Source organism: Sus scrofa, chromosome 16, assembly GCF_054392235.1.
Source record: "Sus scrofa isolate SSC_HxYL_T2T_F1_AM1 chromosome 16, Sscrofa_HxYL_maternal_Yorkshire_Landrace_v2.0, whole genome shotgun sequence".
NCBI lineage: Eukaryota > Metazoa > Chordata > Mammalia > Artiodactyla > Suidae > Sus > Sus scrofa.
Window position 1 is genome coordinate 54,891,643 of NC_139398.1, and position 23,815 is coordinate 54,915,457.

Consider the following 23,815-nt stretch of genomic DNA (forward strand, 5'->3'; position numbering starts at 1 on the left):
AGTTGTAAATAATTAGCATGTAAATATCACAAAATAAAAATAACATTTCACAATGAGATGTAATATTTCTCAGAAATCTCCTATTCATTTAGTCATAGATGGACTATTGCTTACTTTCAAGATTTACCTTTATGTACTCTCCTTAAATAGTTCCATGCTTTGAAGCTTATAAAAATTAAACCATAATTTTTTCAAAAGAATATCACTTTTTCCAGTTTATTCAATTCCAAAACATAATGATAGACATTTTCTTATAGAATTTTCCACAAGTTAACTCAATGAAACTCTCAAGGTATAATATAGAAAGTTAAGTTAGTTGTTAGAAGTAACAAACAGTAATTGTGAGAGTAGTTGCAAAAATATCAACTAAGTTTAAATTTAGAAAATGCTCTCATAGGAAAATAATCTACATTTTAATGTCACGTTTTTTCTTTGTTTTTGCTTTTTAGGGCTGCACCGAAGGCATATGGAAGTTCCCAGCCTAGGGGTCAAATCGGAGCTACAGCTGCTGGCCTGTGCCACAGCCACAGCAATGTGGGATCTGAGCCACATCTGCAACCTACATCATAGCTTGTGGCAACGCTGGATCTTTAACCCAATGAGCGAGCCCAGGGATCAAACCCATATCTTCATGGATACTAGTTGGGTTCCTTACCACTGAGCCACAATGGGAACTCCCTGAACCTCTCAGTTTTTTAACGTGATCAGATAATATAGATGAGAAATCTGAGACCAAAAAGTTGTCAAATAATTTACCCCAATTAAGTAGCAAAACAGGATTAGTTTCCTAAAATATTTGCAAATAATATGCCTGATAAATAGTTCATATCTAAAATTTATAAACAGCTCATACAACTCAATATCAAAAAAAAAAAACCCATTTTTAAAATGGGCAGAAGACCCAAATAGACATTTTTCCAAAGAAGACATACAGATGGGCAACAAGCATGTGGTAAGATACTTAACACTGCTAATCATCAAAGAAATGCAAATTAAAACCACGATGATATATCACCTCATACCTGTTAGAATGGCTATAGTCAAAAAGATCACAAATAACAAATGTTGAGGATTTGGAGAAAAGGGAATTTGGTAGGAATGCAAATTGGTGCAGCCACTATGGAAAACAGTGTGAACATTCCTCAAAAAACTAAAACTAGAACTATTGGGAGTTGTCATTGTGGCTCACTGGTAACAAACCCAACTAGTATCAATGAGGACACAGGTTCAATCCCCGGGCATACACAGTGGATTAAGGATCCAGTGTTGCCGTGAGCTGCAGTATAGGTCGCAGACATGGCTGAGATATGGTGTTGCTGTGGCTGTGGTGTAGCTCCAGTTTGACTCCCAGCCTGGGAACTTCTGCATGCCACAGGTGCAGTTCTAAAAAGCAAAAAAATAAAAGAGAAAAAAAACTACCACAAAAAAATACATGCACCCTAATGTTCATAGAAGTTTTATTTATGATAGCTAAGATATGAAAGCAACACAAGTGTTCAAGAGATGAATGGATAAAGAAGATGCAGTACACACATACAAACACACAAATACACACTGGACTATTACTCGGCCATAAAAAAGAGTGAAATTTTGCAACTTAGAAAACATGGATGGTCCTGGAAGATACTATGCTTAGTGAAGTCATACAAATACTGTATGTTATCACTTATATGTGGAATCTAAAAAATAAAATGAATAAATATAATAGAAACTCACATATATAAAAAACAAACTTGTGGCTACCAGTGGGAAAACCAAGGGAAAAGGGGACAAGTAGAGGCAGGCAATTAAGAGATACAAACTATTATTTATAAACTAAGCTATAAGTATATATTATATAGCACAGGGAATATAGCCAATATTTTACAGTAGCTTTTGTTTTTGTTTTTGTTTTTTTTTTCATTTCTATCCACCCCATGGCATATGGAATTCCCAGGCCAGGAATCAGATCTGAGCCACAGTTGTGATCTTACACTGCAGCCACACCAGATCCTTTAACCCTCTGTGCTGGGCCAGTAATCACACCTGAATGGATTGTGGCACTGCAGACACCGCTGATCCCATTGTGCCGTAGAAGGAACTCCTATAGTAACTTTAAATGGAGTGTAGTCCACAAAAATCCTGCATCACTATGTTTTATACCTAAAAATAATATTGTAAATCAACTATACTTCAATTTTTGAAAAGGATAGTCTCCTGATTCCGGATTCCAAGTTCATTGCTAATTTTAATGTCCCTCTTAAAACCCTTAACTGAAAAAGACTTCATAGTTACTCATCATTAAAAAAAAAAAAATGTCAGGAATACAGTATACCACTTAGTGAATTCAAGCTATGCTCTGACCATGGTAACTCTTCATATGTAAGTACCTTTCTGAGCACCTAGCCGAATTTTACAAGCTTTATATAGTATGTTCATCTGTCTTCTAGGTTTCCACAGACATGCAGCTCCAGTTACAAGGCGGCAGTTTCCACATGGTGCCCACAGGATGGATTATCTGCACTTTGAGGATGATAGCCGTGGATGGTGGTTTGACATGGATATGGTGATCATCTATATTTATTCAGTGAACTGGGTTATTGGATTCATTGTTTTCTGCTTTCTTTGCTACTTTTTCTTTCCATTTTAGGAATTTTCATACCTTACTACCATTGAACAATCATAAGGGATGTAGAAAACAATTACTTAAACATTTTTAAAATGTGCTTTGCAGTTTTTATATTGTTGCATTATATAAATTGTTGGTGTTTATAGAAAATCTGAGGATAATGAACTTATTTATGAATGTTTTTCATGTAACAAACTCAACTTTATTTGAGAGCTAATCTATTTAGCAATTAGCAACAAGGCACTATTAATTTCATAGTTCTTAGTTTAGTGTTTGTGGTTCAAACTTAAAATGTCACTTTTACAGTTATCTTTGTAAAGACTGAAGTTTTCCCTCTACTTAAAAATGAAATGATAATCTAAGTAGATAATGTCTTTAATGATCAAATATTAAATCAATTACCATTTATTCTCAGGCAAATTGTATACATTAAAGATAAACTATATTCTCTGGGATCTAATCTAGCAGGGTATATTCAGCTTTTGTTTCCAATTATTCTATGACCAAGAAAGTGGATGTCCTTTTTTTTTTTCTTTTTACAGATCTAATAACAGCATTAGTGCAGCAGTTTAAACTATCGCAAGAATAAAATAGTAAATGCAAAAAAGAACAAAACAAAACTAAGACTAATTCCCACCACAAGACACTTAGAAAAATATAAAACTTTTCGAATTGCAGGATCATTCACCAAAAGAAATAAAAAATTTACTGACTTTCAGTAGCCTAAAAGAGCAATGCATGTCCAAAATGTAACTAATTTAGTGATTCTTTTAACTTGGAGGTTGTCAAATATATTGTAAATGTGCAATAAAGAATGGCTTTAAAATTTTTTCATTGTTATTAACTAATTTAACATCCAGAATAAAGAATTGTTGGAGGAGTTCCCGTTGTGGCACAGTGGTTAACGAATCCGACTAGGAACCATGAGGTTGCAGGTTCGGTCTCTGCCCTTGCTCAGTGGGTTAACAATCCAGCATTGCCATGAGATGTGGTGTAGGTTGCAGACGCGGCTTGGATCCTGCGTTGCTGTGGCTCTGGTATAGGCCGCAGCTACAGCTCCGATTAGACCCCTAGCCTGGGAACCTCCATATGCTGTGGGAGCGGCCCAAGAAATGGCAAAAAAAAAAAAGAATTGTTGGAAATAGGGTTATGGATTTATAGAAGGAAGATGTGATATTTATTTTTATTATTACAGTAATCCTTGGAATTAGTTACCCCTCAAATTTAAAAAAAAAAAAGAGATATGCATTATCCCAGTTAAAAAAAAAAAATTGGCTGAATATTCCACATTTAACATTGAGAAAACTAATGCACAGGGAAGTAAGCGTCTTTCATTCCCTCAGGTGGTCTTTGTGTAACCTAAAACAAAAAGTTTTATTATTTACCACGAATTCAACTTTCCTACCCTATGATGTCATGTAACTGATAACGCGTTAGGCATATTTTTACATAAGTGAACCTCTCATGGCATAAAAAATACTACCACCATCCAAAAAAGATTGGGATTGAACAGGCTTTAACAATTCAGTCTATGAAAAGTCCAAATTTGTTCTAATTAATATGGACTATCTTTGAATATAAACATTTAACTGACAGTATGTGATGTTCTGGCAAATATGGACAAATGATAGAGATTTCTATTCTGATTCTGCTCTTAATGTGTTTAAAATTCTATCTGTGAAAGAAAATAGTGTACATTAGATATCATCCAGTCCAGAAAGGCGAAGACTAAATAAAATTTAGAAACGCAGAGATTAATTTTAGTTCATATATAATTAAATAAATCATGCTTGCAGTTTAGTGACATATCACTATTGATGAAATAGCACTGTTGTCAAAGCTCAGTATTAAATTACAGAAATACAATGATTATTTCTAACCACAGATTTATTGCTCAAAGTAAAGATAACATGGTATAAAGGAAAATACTGCCTTCTTAAAATATGTGTCAGGAAATATTAACAGACCACATATGGGGAGAAATATTTTTAAGAACTTTAAAATAAAATGCAGCTATTTCCCTCGCTTACAAGCTCTAGTAAATATGCATTCATTCCTAAATTACTTAAAATATGACAATTATACATTAAGTAAAATAAATATTATTTTAGATGCAGATTTCTCCAAGAAACATAGGTGATGCCATATATTGGGGTAGTAATACATATCGATTTATATAGATCTGCATCTATAAACTAAACACAAACATATATAAAACCCTTAAATAAATATAATACCCTTTAAAAAAGAAAGCACAGAAGTTCTTGGTATGGCTCCTCAGGTAAAGAACCCAGCTAGTATCCATGAGGATGCAGGTTTGATCCCTGGCCTCTCTAGTGGGTTAAGAATCCAGGATTGCTACAAGCTGCAGTGTAGGTGGTAGAAACACCTTGGATCCCACATTGCTGTGGTTGTTGTATAAGCCACAGCTACAGCTCCAATTCCACCCTTAGCCTGGGAACTTCCATATGCTGCAGGTACAGCCCTAAAAGGAGAAAAAAAAATAAAAAATAAAACAAAAGCATAGTCTGGAGAGAAATTCTAAAGTCACACAGCTATTGAGTGATAGAGCCAGTAGTCAAATCTGGAAAAACCTAGTTCTTGAAGCTATAATCTTTCCAGAAAACCTAAAAAGAGTAACTGATAATTTACTTTTCTAACAGTAACAAAAATTTAGAGGCATCTTTTCTCAGCGAAATTTCTAGGAGTCCATTGATCTGTACCATATCAAGTTATCCCTTCCAAGGAGAAGGATAAGGTATTGCATCTGACCTTCCTATCACTGAAAAAGGAAAGACATTCATGGTTTCTCTTTAAATTCTGGAGATAACATATGCCTTATTTGAGTGTCCTCCTCTGACCCATTTACCAAATGACTCAAAAATCTTCCTGGATTGTCCTGATAGAGCTGTGAGGAACTTTTCATTGGAATTCCTATTATGGCTCAGAGGGTTAAAAACCTGACTAGGAGGCAGGATCAAGGTGGTGGAGGAATAATATATGGCCCTCAACTTCTCCACAAACACATCAAAATAAATCATCTACATGTAGAATGATTCACACAGAACATCTATTGAACACTGGCAGAAGACCTTAAGCCTCCAAAAAGGTCAATAAACCCTCCACATAACTGGGTAGAAAAAAAATGGGTAAAAAAAGAGAAAAGGAATCAGGAAAGGACTAGCACTCCTGAAAGGGAGCTATGATAAAAGAAATGAACCCACACCCTGGGAATCCACCTAACTGACAGGGAGATCATCCGAGATGGACATACCTCAAGGCTCAGAGAAAAGCACAGCAACTGGACTGAGGAGGGCAAAGCAGTGAGAAAGCCACACAGACCATTAGTACCACCTCCCAAGATACCACAGCCTGAGATGCTTGGACAGGGGCTAGCTACTGAGATTTGGGCTCCAGAGGTCAGATCCAGGGAAAATACTAGGGTTGGCTATGTGGAGGCAGCCTGAGGGGCCTAGGGAGAGGTGTACCAAGAACTAGGGAGTGGAGCTCCACAGCTGAGGGAACCCAGTAGATCTGAGCCCATGGGAGAAGCAAGGCACCATTGTTGGACTGGGCAAGAGGACTGGGGGCAGACGACCATGGGAATATTTTTTTCTATATATGCACAGACACACAGAGGGCAGGGCTACAGGCAGCAAGTCACCTCTTTCATGGGCAACGGGCACCTCTTGTTTAAGCTAAGCATGATGGGACACCTTGTGTATAGTAACAGGCAACAGGGGCAAGCCACCACAGTCATCTCAGACTCCAGAAGTGGATGTGGCCTGCCAACAATAGAGGTCTGTGAAGAGGCACAACCTGTGGACCCAGTAAACTCAGAGGTCAGCATCAGAGGGCACTAAAACCAAGCACCGCCCATTGTTGCTCTCACTCCCCTGGGAATACACATGCTCTGGTGCTGCAGTTGCCAAACGCTCCAGAAGCTGCCTACACCTACCTGAGGGCTACTGCCGCTTCCCAGGGCCCTGCGACTAGGAGTCCCTACGCTACTTTCCCACGGGTCCTTACCACTGTCAGGGACCCAGAAACCAGGCACTGCCTACTAGCCCTGCCCATTGCCTCCATCTCTCTGGAAGCACATGTAGCACCCTATCGTGGGGATAACAGCCTGTACATGCTGAGGAAATAGACAGCAAACATCCAAATCTAAAGCAGCCCTCATGCCAAAAATAAATAGTAAGCCCATACAAAATACCAAGGAGCACACTATGAATGAATAGCCCTCCAAGACTACAGTAGTTGCTTTCCCTAAAATCACAGCACAAGAAAAACATAAGCAGAATGAAGTAGTTCAGGAACCATTCCCAGTTAAAGAATATAGAATTCCACTAAAGGAACAAACAATAAAACAGACCTCTATACAGTCTAACAGACACTGAGTTCAAAAGGGATATAGTGAAAATACTGAAGGAATTAAAAGCTAATATGAAGGAATTGAGTGGATATGAACAGTAATGCAGACTGCTTTAGAAAGGAAATAAAACTGTGAGGAATCAAGAAAAATTAGAAAATTCATTTGCAGAGATGCAAGCTGAGTTAAAGGCATTGAAGAGCAGAATGAATAATGCAGATGAAGGAATTAGTGATTTGGAATATAGAATAATGGAAATCACCCAATCAGGACAGCAGACAGAAAACCAAATGAAAAAGCATGAAAGCAGTATAAGAGATATATGGGATAATATAAAGCAGGCCAATCTATGCATAATAGGAATTCCAGAAGGAGAAGAAAAAGGAAAGGAGATTAAAAATGTATTTGAAGAAATTATGGCTGAAAACTTTCCAAATCTAAAGGAAACATATTAAGATCAGGAAGAACAGAGGGCCCTAAACAGGCCCACACCAATACATATTATAATAAAAATGGACAGAGTTAAAAGAAAGTTTCTACATGCAGCAAAAGAAAAATAAAGAGTTAATTAAAAGGCAACCCCCTAAGTCTATCAACTGATTTCTCTACAGAAACACTACAGGCCAGATGAGAGTGGCAAGATATATTCAAAGTTCTAAAAGGGAAAACTTTGCAGCCTAGAATACTCTACCCAGCAAAAATATCATTTAAAATAGAAGGAGAAATAAAGATTCTCTCCAACAAAGAAAAACTAAAAGAGTACAGCAATACTAAATCCATTCTAAAGAAAATAATGAAAGGGCTCCTCTAAATAAAATAGAAGTGAGAAGAAATAGGCTGGAGGAAATAATACTTGAAAAGAATCACTTAAGCCAGTATATAGATCTAAAAGTAAAAAACAGAAAACCTATTGTAAAAGTAATGCTAAACACAAGGAAAAGCAAAAGTTAAACAAGAATATGTTAAAAAAAGAACATCAAAATCACAAAATGTGGGGAAGAAAAGTAAGAAAATCTAGACTTTTATTTTTTAGCATGTGTTTGAGCCTATATGACTATCAGGCTAAAGCATGTAGATATAGGAAGGGGTTAACATACTTGAAAAATAAGGCAACCACAAATCAAAACCAAATACATTCAAAAAAATTAAAAAGACACAAGCATAAAATAGAAGGAGCTCATCCAATCAAAGAGAAAAAGGAACAAAGGAGAAACATAGAATCAACTGGAAAACAAGGCTGAAAATGGCAATGAATACATATTTATCAATAATTACCTTAAATGTCAATGGACTGAATGGTCCTTCAAAAGACATAGAGTGGCCAACTGCATTTTTTAAAAAAAGAGCCTACATTATGCTGCCTATAAGAGACTCACCTTAGGGCAAAGGACACATATAAATTGAAAGTGAGGGGATGGAAAAAGATAGTTCATGTGAATGGAAAATAAGAGCTGCAATATTCATATCAGACAAAATAGACTTTAAAATGAAGGCCATAAATAAAGACAAAGAAGGACACCATTTAATGATAAAAGGATCCATTCAAGAAGAGGATATTACACTCATCAATGTGTATGCCCCTAATATAGGAGCACCCAGATACCTGACAACAAATACTAACAGACATAAATGGAGAAATGGATGGGAATACATTAATAGGAGACTTTAACACCCCATTCACATCAATGGACAGATCCTCTAGAAAGAAAATCAATAAGGCAACAGAGATCCTAAAGGACACAATAGAAAAGTTAGACTTCCTTGATATTTTCAGGACATTACATCCCAAAACATCAGAATATACATTCTTTTCAAGTACACATTGAACATTCTCAAGGATTGACCACATACTGGGGCACAAAACTAAACTCACCTAATATAAGAGTACAGAAATTATTTCAGTATCTTCTCTAACCACAGTGGCATGAAACTAGAAATCAACCAAAGGAAAAGGAAAAACACTGCATGGATACCAAACAACATGCTACTAAAAAACCAATGGATCAACAAGGAAATCAAAGGGAAATTAAAAATTAGCTGGAGATAATTAAAACACAACCATTCCAAATCCATGGGATGCTTCAAAAGCAGTTCTTAGTGGGAAGTTCACAGCAATACAGGCCTTCCACAAAAAAGAAGAAAAATCCCAAATCAACAACTTAGAATTAGAAAAAGAACAGACAAAACCTAAATTCAGCAGAAGTTAGGAAAACATAAAAATCAGAGAGGAAATAAAATAGATTCTAAAAACAATAGAAAAAAATCAGTAAAACCAAGAGCTGATTGTTTGAATGACTAAACAAAATTGATAAACCTCTGGCCAGACTCACCAAGAAGAGAGAAAGAACTCAAACAAAATGAGAAATAAAAAGGGAGTTTGTGGTTAGTAGATGCAAATTATAGCATTTTGAATGGATAAGCAATGAGATGCTACTATATAACACAGGGAACTATAGCTAATCAATTGTGATAGAACATGATGGAGGGGGAGAACAAGATGGCGGAGGAGTAGGGGGACACGCTCGTCCTCTCCCACAAACACAACAAAAAAAGCACATCTACAGAATAAATTACTTGCACAGAACAGCAACCAATCACTGGCAGAGGAACCTAAACTCCAATAACGGCAAGAAGTTCGTGACATTACTGGGCAGAACAGGAGAAAAGAGGAGAGTGAGAGAAGGTGAATCCGAGCAGGACGGGCATTCCCGAAAGGGAACTGAGGAGGAGAAAGAGATCCCGCACCCTGGAAAGTCACCTACTTGGGGGAAAGATCAAACGAACCGGAGGAATCTCCAGATGCAGAGAAGAGTGTAGCAGTAAGTTGGAGTACTAAAAAGCCGATCAAGAACCGAACGGACCATCTGAACTATGGCACAGTCACCAAAAATTGAGACGCCTGGGTGGGGGCTGGGCAATGAGACCTCGGCTCCAGAGGATAGTCCCTGAGAACGGGCTGGGGGGGCGGGGCGGAGCAGAGACTGCTTGGGAGGTCTAGAAACCAGTCTGTCAAGTTTGATGGGGCAGAGACTGCCTGGGAGACTAGAAAACAAAGCTGTCGCAGAGGAAGGGAGCAATACTCTAGGGGCGGGGAAGTGGAAAGCCACATCAGAAGGAACCTGGGAGAAGAGCCTGGTCTGCACCCGTGCTGGGGAGGGGAGAGAAGAAGGGGTGGGTCCCCATAGAATACCCCCATGCCAGAGCAAGCTTACAGGCCCGCTAGCTAGCAGAAAGCTGTGCTTCCCAGTGCATCCCCTCCCCCCACCCCCACCACCCCCTACGCTCTCGCCGGACCTGGGGCTGCCTGCCATCCAGGAGGGCTGGCCTCAACAATTGCCTGAAGCCTACCACCACAGGGGCTGTCCCTGCACAGGCCTGCTTGCCCTTTGGAGGGGCTACACTTCCGCAGAGCAGCACCAAACACCACCAGCACCCGAGAAAAGGCCTGCAGCCCAGAAAAGCTAAAACAAGCCTAGCCAGGCCGTGAATAGATCTGCCTAATTCTCGGATGGTTTTTCTGAGTCAGGCTGCCCCAGGGAGGAGCCTCTTGGGTTTTCAGTGGACCTGCTACCCGCCCAAGCCCCCAGGGGGTGCCAAGACCTAGTGGATCAGCTGCATAGGACTGCCAGCTCCAGGCAGGACCTCCTGCAGCCCAGAAAAGCTGCAACAAGCCTGGCCGAGTCAGAAAAAGATCTCAGACGGTCTTTCTGAGTCGGGCTGCCCTGGGGAGGAGCCTCTTGGATTTTCAGCAGCCCTGCTAGCCACAAAAGCCCTCAGGGGGTGCCCCACTCCTGCGGAATAGCTGCTCAGCACCACCAGCCCCCTGGAGGAGCCCCTGCAGCCCAGAAAAGCTGCAACAAGCTTGGCCACACTGTGAAAAGATCTGCCTACATTCTCAGGCCGTCCTTCTGAGTTGGGCTGCCCTAGGGAAGAGCCTCTTAGGTTCTCAGTGACCCAGATAGCTGCTCCAGCCCCAGGGGGTGCTGCACTCCTGAGAAACAGCTGCCCAACACCGCCAATCCCCTGCAAGAACCCCACAGCCTAAAAACACCAGAGCAAGCTCTGCATGACCAAATGAAATCTGCTACCATCGTGGTGTGGACCTCCCAGTCCTGTCTGCCCTCAGGAAGTCCTCCTTTGCTTCAAAGAGACCCTGTTAGCCCCATCAACACTCCAGAAAAGCCACACTGCCTCAAAAAAGATTGACCAACAACGCCAGCCCTCAGGAAATATTCCACGGCAGTGACAAGGCAAACACTGCCCGGTCACGGAGAGTACAACTCCCTCAGGAGAAAGAAAACAAAAAGCAAGATGAAGAAGCTGAGAAACCACCCCCAGTCAAACCAACAGGAGAACTCACCTAAAACAGTCAACAATGAAACAGATCTCGGCAGTCTGACAGACCTGGAGTTCAAAAGAGAAATAGTGAAAATACTGAAGGAATTAAGAGAAGATATGAACAGTAATGCAGATACCCTCAGAGAGGAACTAGAAAATATAAGGAGGAGCCAAGAAAAACTAGAACATTCATTTGCAGAGATGCAAACTGAACTAAGGGCAGTAAAAACCAGAATGAATAATGCAGAAGAACGAATCAGTGATATGGAAGATAGAATAATGGAAATCACCCAATCCAGTCAGCAGACAGAAAACCAAATCAAAAAACTGGAAAGCAATATAAGAGACCTATGGGATAATATAAAGCAGGCCAATCTACGCATACTAGGAATTCCAGAAGGAGTAGAAAAAGATAAAGGAATGGAAAATATATTTGAAGAAATTATCGATGGAAACTTCCCAAATCTAAAGGATACTGGGTTCAAGATACAAGAAGCACAGAGGGCCCCAAACAAACTGAACCCAAATAGACCCACAACAAGACACATCATAATAAAAATGACAAAAGATAGTGATAAAGAGAGGATCCTAAAGGCAACAAGAGAAAAACAGAATGTTACCTACAAGGGAACCCACATAAGATTATCAGCTGATTTCTCTACAGAAACACTACAGGCCAGGAGGGAATGGCAAGAGATATTTAAAGTGCTAAAAGGAAAAAATATGCAACCTAGAATAGTCTATCCAGCAGACTTCACGCCAATAGACATGACAGAAAAGCAGGAGTCGCAACGCTAATATCAGACAAAATAGACTTTAAAACAAAAGACATAAAGAAAGACAAAGAAGGACACTACTTAATGATTAAGGGATCCATCCAAGGAGAGGATGTTACTATTGTCAACATAAATGCCCCAAATATAGGAGCACCCAGATACATACATCAAATATTAACAGACATAAAGGGAGATATTGATGAGAATACAATCATAGTAGGAGACCTTAATACCCCCCTCACATCAATGGACAGATCCTCTAGACAGAAAACCAATAAAGCAACAGAGATCCTAAAGGAAACAATAGAAAAGTTAGACTTAATTGATATCTGCAGGACACTACATCCAAAAAAATCAGAATACACATTCTTCTCAAATGCACATCAAACATTCTCAAGAATTGACCACATATTGGGACACAAAGCTAATCTCAACAAATTTAGGAGCATAGAAATTATCTCAAGTATCTTCTCTGACCACAATGCCATGAAATTAGAAATCAACCATGGGAAAAGCACAGAGAAAAAACCTACTACATGGAGACTAAACAACATGCTACTAAAAAACCAATGGGTCAATGAGGAAATCAAGAAGGAAATTAAAAAATACCTTGAAACAAATGATAATGAAGACACAATTTCTCAAAATGTATGGGACGCTGCAAAAGCAGTGCTCAGAGGGAAATTTATAGCAATACAGGCCTTTCTCAAAAAAGAAGAAAGATCCCAAATTGACAACTTAACCCTCCACCTAAATGATTTAGAAAAAGAAGAACAAAAAAGTCCTAAAGTCAGCAGAAGAAAGGAAATTATAAAGATCAAAGAAGAAATCAATAAAATAGAGACTCAAAAAACAATAGAGAAAATTAATAAAACCAAGAGCTGGTTCTTTGAAAAGGTGAACAAAATTGACAAGCCACTGGCCAGACTCACTAAAAAGAGGAGAGAAAGAACCCAAATAACCAAAATTATAAATGAAAAAGGAGAAATCACAACGGATACAGCAGAAATACAAAAAAACCATAAGAGACCACTATGAACAACTATACGGCAACAAGTTTGACAATCTGGAAGAAATGGACAATTTTCTAGAATCTTACAGCCTGCCAAAACTGAATCAAGAAGAAACAGACCAACTGAACAGACCCATCACTAGAAATGAAATTGAAGAGGTCATAAAAACACTCCCTACAAATAAAAGTCCAGGACCAGATGGTTTCACAGGTGAATTCTATCAAACATATAAAGAGGAATTGGTGCCCATCCTCCTTAAACTCTTTCAAAAGGTTGAAGAAGAAGGAATACTCCCAAAGACATTCTATGATGCCATCACCCTCATTCCAAAACCAGACAGAGATACCAACAAAAAAGAAAACTATCGGCCAATATCATTGATGAATATAGATGCAAAAATTCTCAAAAAAATCTTAGCCAACCAAATCCAACAACATACCAAAAAAATTATACACCATGACCAGGTTAGGTTCATCCCAGGTTCACAAGGATGGTTCAACATACGCAAATCAATCAGCATCATACACCACATTAAAAAAAAAAAGTCAAAAATCATATGATCATCTCAATAGACGCAGAAAAAGCATTCGACAAAGTCCAGCATCCATTCATGATCAAGACCCTCGCCAAAGTAGGTATAGAGGGAACATTCCTGAATATAATCAAAGCCATTTATGATAAACCCACAGCAAATATAATCCTCAATGGGGAAAAACTGAAAGCCTTCTCACTCAAATCTGGAACAAGACAGGGATGCCCACTCTCACCACTGCTCTTCAACATAGTTTTGGAAGTCCTAGCCACAGCAATTAGACAAGCAAAAGAAATAAAAGGCATCCGTATAGGAAGAGAAGAGATAAAAACTGTCACTGTTTGCAGAAGACATGATACTATACCTAGAAAACCCTAAGGACTCAACCCAAAAACTACTTGAACCGATTAACAAATTCAGCAAAGTAGCAGGCTAACCCTAACCCTAAGATTAACATTCAGAAGTCAGTCACATTTCTGTATACCAGCAATGAAATACTAGAAAAGGAATACAAAAATACAATACCTTTTAAAATTGCACCTCACAAAATCAAATACCTCAGAATACACCTAACCAAGGAGGTAAAGGACTTATATGTTGAGAACTATAAAACTTTAATCAAATAAATTAGAGACGAGGTAAAGAAATGGAAAGATATTCCATGTTCATGGACTGAGAAATCAATATTGTAACAACGGCCATACTACCCAAAGCAATCTACAGATTCAATGCAATCCCTATCAAATTACCCACGACATTTTTCACAGAACTAGAACAAACAATCCAAACATTTATATGGAACAACAAAAGACCCAGAATCGCCATAGCAATCCTGAGAAACAAAAACCAAGCAGGAGGCATAACTCTCCCAGACTTCAAGAAATACTACAAAGCCACAGTCATCAAAACAGTGTGGTGCTGGTATCAAAACAGACAGACAGACCAATGGAACAGAATAGAGAATCCAGAAATAAACCCTGACACCTATGGTCAAGTAATCTTTGACAAGGGAGGCAAGAACATCAAATGGGAAAAAGAAAGTCTATTCAGCAAGCATTGCTGGGAAACCTGGACAGCTGCATGCAAAGCAATGAAACTAGAACACACCCTCACACCATGCACAAAAATAAACTCAGAATGGCTGAAAGACTTAAATATACGACAGGACACCATCAAACTCCTAGAAGAAAACATAGGCAAAACACTCTCTGACATCAACCTCATGAATATCTTCTCAGGTCAGTCTCCCAAAGCAATAGAAATAAGAGCAAAAATAAACCCATGGGACCCAATCAAACTGACAAGCTTTTGCACAGCAAAGGAAACCCAAAAGAAAACAAAAAGACAACTTACAGAATGGGAGAAAATAGTTTCAAATGATGCAACTGACAAGGGCTTAATCTCTAGAATATATAAACAACTTATATAACCCAACAGCAAAAAAACCAATCAATCAGTGGAAAAATGGGCAAAAGCCCTGAAGAGACATTTCTCCAAAGAAGATATACAGATGGCCAACAAACACATGAAAAAATATTCAACATCACTGATTATAAGAGAAATGCAAATCAAAACTACCATGAGATATCACCTCACACCAGTCAGAATGGCCATCACTAATAAATCCACAAATAACAAGTGCTGGAGGGGGTGTGGAGAAAAGGGAACCCTCCTGCCCTGTTGGTGGGAATGTAAACTGGTACAGCCACTATGGAGAACAGTTTGGAGATACCTTAGAAATCTATACATAGAACTTCCATATGACCCCGCAATCCCACTCTTGGGCATCTATCCGGAGAAAACTCTACTTAAGAGACACGTGCACCCGCATGTTCATTGCAGCCCTATTCAGCATAGCCAGGACATGGAAACAACCTAAATGTCCATCGACAGAGGATTGGATTCGGAAGAGGTGGTATATATACACAATGGAATATTACTCAGCCACAAAAAAAGAATGACATAATGCCATTTGCAGCAACATGGAGGGAACTAGAGAATCTTATACTGAGTGAAATGAGCCAGAAAGACAAAGACAAATACCATATGATATCACTTATAACTGGAATCTAATATCCAGCACAAATGAACATCTCCTCAGAAAAGAAAATCATGGACTTGGAGAAGAGACTTGTGGCTGCCTGATGGGAGGGGGAGGGAGTGGGAGGGATCGGGAGCTTGGGCTTATCAGACACAACTTAGAATAGATTTACAAGGAGATCCTGCTGAATAGCATTGAGAACTTTGTCTAGATACTCATGTTGCAACAGAAGAAAGGGTGGGGGAAAAAATGTAATTGTAATGTATACATGTAAAGATAACCTGACCCCCTTGCTGTACAGTGGGAAAATAAAAAAATTATTAAAAAAAAAAAACATGATGGAGGATAATATGAGAAGAAGATTTTATATATGTGTATATATATATATATATATATATGTATAATTGGGTAAGTTTACTATACATCACAAATTGACAGAACATTGTAAATCAATGATAATAAAAATGATGAAAAATTTTTTAAAAAGAATGAAAAGTAGAAATCTCAATGGATACTGCAGAAATAAAAATAACAGAATTCTATTAACAATTATATGACAAATTTGACAACCTAGAAGAAATGGACAACTTTCTAGAGACATACAGCCCACAAAACTGAATCAAGAAGAAATAGATCAATTGAACAGACCTATCATTAAAAGTGAAATTGAATATGTAATAAAAACACTCCCGACAAACAAAAGTCTAGGACCACATGGCTTCACAGGTGAATTCTACCAAACATACAAAGAAGAACTTATATGTATCCTTCCTAAACTTTTCCAAAATGATGTAGAAGGAATAATCCCAAAGACATTCTGTGAAGCTACCATCACCTTAAAACCAAAACCAGACAAAGATACTACCAAAAGAGAAAATTATAGGCCAATATCTATGATGAATAGGGATGGTAAATTCTCAACAAAATGTTAGCCAACTGAATCCAACAACACATAAAAAAAGATTTTTCACCACACCAGTAAGATTAATCCCAAATTCCATCCATATGCAAATCAATCAATGTCATATACCACATTAACAAAAGAAAAGCCAAAAACCACATAATCATCTCAATAGATGCAGAAAAAGCATTTGACAAAGTCCAACATCCATTTATGATAAAAACTCTTACCAAAGTGGGTATAAAAGGAACATACTTCCACATAATTAAAGCCATTTATGACAAAAACCACAGCTAATATAATACTCAATGCAGAAAACCTGAAAGCCTTCTCACTAAATTCTGGAACAAGACAAGGGTACCCACTCTCACCACTTTTATTCAACATAGTATTGGAAGTCCTAGCCACAGCAGTCAGACAAACAAAAGAAGTAAAATGTATCCAAATTGGAATGGAAAGGGTAAAACTGTCACTCTCTTCAGATGACATGATATTATATATAGAAAACCCTAACATCTCCACATGAAAACTACTCAAACTGATCAATGAATTCAACAAAGTAGCAGAATACTAGATTAACATTCAGAAATTGGTTGCATTTCTGTATACTAACAATGAAGTATTAGAAAAGGAATATAAAAATACAATACTTTTCAATAGAGCACCCCAAAAAATTAAACTAAAGCTAAGAATAAACCTGACCAAGGAGGTGAAAGTTTATGTTCTGAGAACTATAAGACATTAATTAAGGGAAGTTCCCATTGTGGCACAGCAGAAATGAATCTGACTAGGAACCATGAGGTTGTGGGCTCGAACCCTGGCCTTACTCAGTGGATTAAGGATCCAGCATTGCCATGAACCATGGTGTAGGTTGCAGATGCAGCTCGGCTCTGGCGTTGCTGTGGCTGTGGCATAGGCCAGCAGTTGCAGCTCCGATTCAACCTCTAGCCTGGGAACCTCCATATGCCATTGGTGCAGCCCTAAAAAAGACAAAAAAAAAAAAAAAAACCAATAATCAAGGAAATTAAACAGGATTCAAAGAAATGGAAAGATATTCCATGCTCCTGCATTGGAAGAATTAATATCATAAAAATGGCCATCCTATCCAAAGCAATCTACCGATTCAACGTGATCCCTATCAAATTACCCATGACATTTTTAACAAAACTAGAACAAACAATCCAAAAATTTATAAGAACCCATGGAGTTCCTGTTGTGGCGCAGTGGTTAACGAATCCGACTAGGAACCATGAGATTGCGGGTTCAGTCCTTGTGAAAGTAAATTGTGGCTCTGGTGTAGGCCAGTGGCTACAGCTCCAATTCGACCCCTAGTCTGGGAACCTCCATATGCCACGGGAGCGGCCCAAAAAATGGCAAAAAGACAAAAAAAAAAAACAAAAACAAAAAAACAAAAACTCAGTAGCAAAAAAACAAATAACTCAACTGAAAAATGGCAGAAGACCTGAATAGACATTTCTCCAAAGAAGACACACAGATGGCCAAGAGGCAACATGAAACAATGTTCAACATCACTAATTATTAGCGAAATACAAATCAAAACTGCAATAAGGTACTACTTCATACCATGAGATTGGTAGTCATTAGTATATCTACAAATAACAAATGCTGGATAGAGTATGGAGAAAGGAACCCTCCATCACTGTTGGTGGGAATGTAAATTTGTACAACTGCTATGGAAAGTAGGAAGGAGGTACCTCAGCAAACTGAATAATGAACTACCATATGACCCAGCAATCCCACTGCTGGGCATATATCCAGACAAAATTTTCATTGAAAAAATACATGCGGAGTTCCCGTCGTGGCGCAGTGGTTAACGAATCCGACTAGGAACCATGAGGTTGCGGGTTCGATCCCTGCCCTTGCTCAGTGGGTTAACGATCCGGCGTTGCCGTGAGCTGTGGTGTAGGTTGCAGACGCGGCTCCGATCCCGCGTTGCTGTGGCTCTGGCGTAGGCCGGTGGCTACAGCTCCGATTCAACCCCTAGCCTGGGAACCTCCATATGCCGCGGGAGCGGCCCAAGAAATAGCAACAATAAGAACAACAACAACAAAAAAAAAAGACAAAAGAAAAAATACATGCACCCCTATGTTCATTGCAGCATATTCACAATAGTCAAGATAAAGAAACAACCTAAATGTCTATGGACAGATGAATGGATTAAGAAGATGTGGTACATATACATAGTGGAATACTACTCAGCCATAAAAAATACAAAGTAATGCCATTTGCAGCAACATGGATGGAACTAGAGATTCTCATACTATATGAAGTAAACCAGATACCATATGACATCACTTATATATGGAATCTAATATATGGCACAAATGAACCTTTCCATAGAAAAGAAAATCATGGACATGGAGAACAGACTTGTGGTTGCCAAGGGAGAGGGGGAAGGACTGGGATGAACTGGGAATCTGGGGTTAATAGATGCAAACTATTGCCTTTGGAATGGATAAGCAATGAAATGCTGCTGTATAGCACTGGGAACTATATCTAGACACTTAAGATGGAGCATGATAATGTGAGAAAAAAGAATGTATATGTATATGTATGTGTGACTGGGTCATCTGCTGTACTACTATAAATTGACAGAACAATGTAAACCAGTTATAATAAAAATAAAATTTTTTAATAAAAAATAAAATATGGAACAGATGATTCTATTTAAAAAAAGAAAGAAATAGAAACAGATCATGGCCATAAAAAAAGAAAAGTAATGCCATTTGCAGCAACATGGACGGAACTTGAGATACTTATACTAAGTGAAGTAAGTCAGAAAAAGAATAACAAATACCATGTGATATCACTTATATCTGGAATCTAACATATAGCACACATGAACCTATCTCCAAAAAGAAAAGAACTCATGGACATAGAAGAATGACTTGTGGTTGCCAAGCAGTTAGGGGAGGGAGTAGGATGGACTGGGAGTTTGGGGTTAATAGATGCAAACTATTGCATCTGTAGTGGATACGCCATGAGATTCTGCTGTATATTACAGGGAACTCTATCTAATTGCTTGTGATGGAACATGATGGAGGATAATGTGAGAAAAAGAATGTAACTGGGTCACTTTGCTGTACAGCAGAAATTGACATAACATTGTAAATCAACTATAATTGTAAATTAGAAAAAAATAATCTGCTTGTACTGAGTGGGACCAGAACAAGAGATTGCCCTTCAACATATTCCTGCTGCCATTCATTTGGGCTGTATGATCCAGTCACCCATTGCTCCTTGAATAGTCAGAGGTAGATGGGGTTGCTGTTTGAAGATTTTGGCAAGCTTCAATAAGTAAATCACATCACAGACCCTTCTGATTTTCTGGCAGAGCCACACCATTCTCTGTGGATAACTATTCTCCTTTTGAGAAACAGCTTGCCTGCTATGAGACCTAGTGGAGACTGAATATTTGGCCATGACCTACTAGGTTATACGATATCTGATTTACCCATCATGAACTGAGTAATGGATATCAAGGGCATGTGATCAAGGGGGAAGGATTATCATGTGGAACCATACTGAGTTTATTGATACAGGCTCACTAACCAGAGATTAGAGACTTTCCTAACAGCTTCAAATAAAACATTGAATCCAGAGTCTCTGGTTAGTGAGCATTTATCAATTCATATCCATTCTCATACACACCCTCTAGGTTTCTTTCTATATAAAATGAAAATAATTCAGTTTTTGGTGTGTATCACACTTCTTTATGTGACTCACTGAGTTACAACTAGCATCTCAGGAGCTGCTGCAACTTGTCTAGAGTTAGATCTGGAAACAAAAAGGAATGTTGGATAGTAGGTCCTGAGGAGTGTCAGGAGTGCTTTGCAGGCAACTACCACATGGAGAGCAGGAGGCATTCCAGGTTCTGCAGGTAAAAGGTGGCTATCTTCCTATATTACACAAGACTTCTCTGGAGAAACAGAACCATAAATCTATTAAAATATTCATTAAAAGTAACTGGTTCATGTGATAGCAGAGGCTGGCAAATCTAAAGTCTAGGATAGGCCACAAGAGTATCTATCACAGAGTTCTCATTATGGCTCAGCAAATTAAGAATGCAACACAGTGTGAAGATGCAGGCTTAATCCCTGGGCTCATACAGTGGGTTAAGGACTTGGTATTGCCGCAAGCTGTGGTATAGGGTGTAGATGCAGCTGGAATCCAGTGTTACTGTGGCTGTGGCATAGGCCAGCAGCTGCAGGTCCAATGCGGCCACTAGCCTGGGAACCTCCATATGCCACGGGTGCTACAATATTAAAAAAAAAGTATTTGTCACATATTTAAAAAAAAATCTGACCCCAGATATATGTCACTGGTATTCGAATTTGACTGCATGGTAGAATCACTTGAGGAATTCTTTCCTTTTTTTTTTTGGTCTTTTTGCCTTTTCTAGAGCCGCTCCCGTGGCATATGGGGGTTCCCAGGCTAGGGGTCTAATCAGAGCTATAGCTGCCAGCCACAGCCATAGCCACAGCCACAGCCACAGCAATGAGGATCCGAGCCACGTCTGCAACCTACACCAGAGCTCATGGCAATGCCGGATCCTTAACACACTGAGCAAGGCCAGGGATCAAACCCACAATCTCATGGTTCCTAGTCAGATTTATTAACCACTGAGCCACAATGGGAACTCCCTACTTGAGGAATTCTTAAAAAATACTTATGCCTAGTTCCTACCCTACATATTGATTTAATTGGTATAGGAATAGGGATTCTTAAGAGTTCCCTGGGTTATGTCTATTATGTGGTAAAGTTTGAAAACTAATGATCTATATTATATTTTACTCCCTATTTCTACCTACTTGCAACTTTTGGGTCATTAAATCTTTTTTAACACATCTGAATGAGTCCATTAATACAGATCTCTCTTCCTCTCTTTAATACAAAGCTGACAATCTAATTAAAATATAACAACCAAAAATAAATGCTTTTATCAGCATATCCCTGCTCCCAATAGGAAGCCTGTCCCCAGTGGACATCATATGTCAGCCAAATAAAATGAAGTGGATGCTGAATTGAGGGCTTACAGAAAGTGCTGAGTAAGTAGGTTGCTGGGGGGGGAAAGTGAAAAAGAAAACTTCAAGTAAGTAGAGTGGTAAATTGCACAGCTGTAAAAAATAGAAATTACCATAAACTTCATCAATTCAAGATATTTAGGAGAAAACTCTCTAAGAGGCCTCAACTAAAGGCCATTCTGCTTTAAAGAATGAAGATTTATAAGCATGTCAATATATAAATGCCATGAGAAGCTCACTTAAAATGTTTTCAAATATGTTTAAATCTCATCTTTGATACTATGTATCTGCATTATAAATAATTTATTAAAAGTTATAATGCTATAACATACATTTTAAAGCATCATAACCTGCCACCTTTTGAGGCAAATAACTTTGTGAAATTCCTATTGATGCAATTTGAAAAGCCATTTTACACTTGCCATCTTCCCCAAGTAAAGTTATTTTAACATAAAAGGTGTTTGTTTAGCATTAAGTTATTATACAGTAAGTTATACCCAAGTAATATTCCATTTTTCATTACATACATCTTTTGTCTTTATCCTTTCTGATGTTTCCACTTCTCTCTGTAAAATAGCTCCATTTGGTTTTAACCTCCTGAATTATGTTTCCCTCTAATTATAAAACTTTCATACAGAATGGTACATCTTCACACTCTAAAATGCAACAGTAACACATGGCTATAAGACGTCCTCATTCATTCATGAGTCAACTAACAAAAAGAACACATGCTTAGTAAATATTCATTTAGTCTAAAAATGATGCTCAATTCAAATTGTGACCACGTATAAACTTTACTTAAATGCCAATCACATGTCCTGAGATTTCAGAATAAATTTCCTATTACACAGGAATCTATATACTCTTTCCAATTTAAAAACAATGTTCAGAAATCTACCTGGTGTCCCATTATTCCAATGAAAGGTACAGCCATTGCAAGCAACATTTTCTACTCCTGTCTGCTTCCTATTGTGGACTCAGAGATAATCAGTATATATGTATATCATTACATCCACTTCTTATGACTAACAATTAAAAGTAGAGGGAAATTAACAAAAAATTACACCGCCCAGTTCTTCTTTCTACTAGATAAACCTTCACTTATTTTAACTACGTTATTATACATAGTTCACCATTATTGCTATTCACTATTTTTTTTTAATCCTTTCTTTTAGGGCTGCACTTCCCCAGGCTAGGAGTCTAATCGGAGTTGTAGCTGCCAGCCTACGCCAGAAACACAGCAATGCCAGGTCCGAGCTGCATCTGCAACATACACCACAGCTCATGGCAACGCCAGATCCTTAACCCCCTGAGTGAGGCCAGGGATTGAACCCACAACCTCATGGTTCCTAGGTGGATTTGTTTCTGCTGCGCGTGACAGGAACCCCCACTATTCAATACTTCTAACCTAAATATTAATTGGATGTGTCTTTTTTCCTTCTACAAATTACAGAAAGGCACACATTATCTCCCTAGAAAAAATGTCTCTTTGCCCTAGTTATTATACGTTCAGCTTGTGACTGAGTAAAGGCAGAAGGTATTTTATTTTTCAAAATTATAAACTAAAAAACTTTGAAAGCTGAGGTGTGTTGAAGAAGATGATTATTTTCTCAACTAACCAGTTATAAACCCATTGTAAATGTGGCCTAATCTGTTTTGAACTCTTTAAAAAATTTGTCATAGTTTATTAATAAATTCTGTAATCTGTTTTTTTTCTGGTTAGAAAAAAATTATTAAAATGGTAACAGGTATATAAACTGCATACAGTGTCTACATGGTCAATTTAATTAACATGAAAAACTCAGGACTTATGAAAATGTAATATTCATGAGTTCCCATTGTGGCTTAGTGGTTTAAGAACCCAACATAGTCTCCATGAGGACTTGGGTTTGATACCTCACCTCACTCAATGGGTTAAGGATCCTGTATTGCCACAAGCTGCGGCACAGGTCGCAGATGTGCCTCAGATCTGGTGTTGCCATGGCTGTGGCATAGGCCTCAGTTACAGCTCCAACATGACCCCAAGCATAGGAATTTCCATATGCCTCACATGTGGCTGTAAAAAGGGGAAAAAAAGATATTTAACATCCCACTGCTATACCTTATAACCACATCATCAAATTTGCCAGAATAAACAGTAATGATTAGTATTATATTTTTTCCTTATCTGAATCCAGTCATAGCAGAGA

The 23,815-nt window shown here is 38.3% G+C and overlaps 2 protein-coding genes across 9 annotated transcripts in view; one reads left to right on the forward strand and one right to left on the reverse strand.

Annotated features, from left to right (window-relative positions):
* Positions 1-3,437, forward strand: part of RNF180 (ring finger protein 180) — a 265,831-nt gene extending 262,394 nt beyond the window's left edge. For all 6 annotated transcript variants that reach the window (XR_014831443.1, XR_014831441.1, XR_014831442.1 and 3 more), the window contains one exon: positions 2,430-3,437. Coding sequence is in view for 3 of the 6 variants with exons in the window: in XM_013984810.3 (XP_013840264.1) it covers positions 2,430-2,629 (200 nt within the window). In the remaining 3 variants the exon portion in view is untranslated. The remainder of the gene's footprint in view (positions 1-2,429) is intronic.
* SREK1IP1 (SREK1 interacting protein 1) overlaps positions 1-23,815 on the reverse strand; it is a 469,058-nt gene that overhangs the window by 77,580 nt on the left and 367,663 nt on the right. The gene's annotated exons all lie outside the window — the stretch shown is intronic.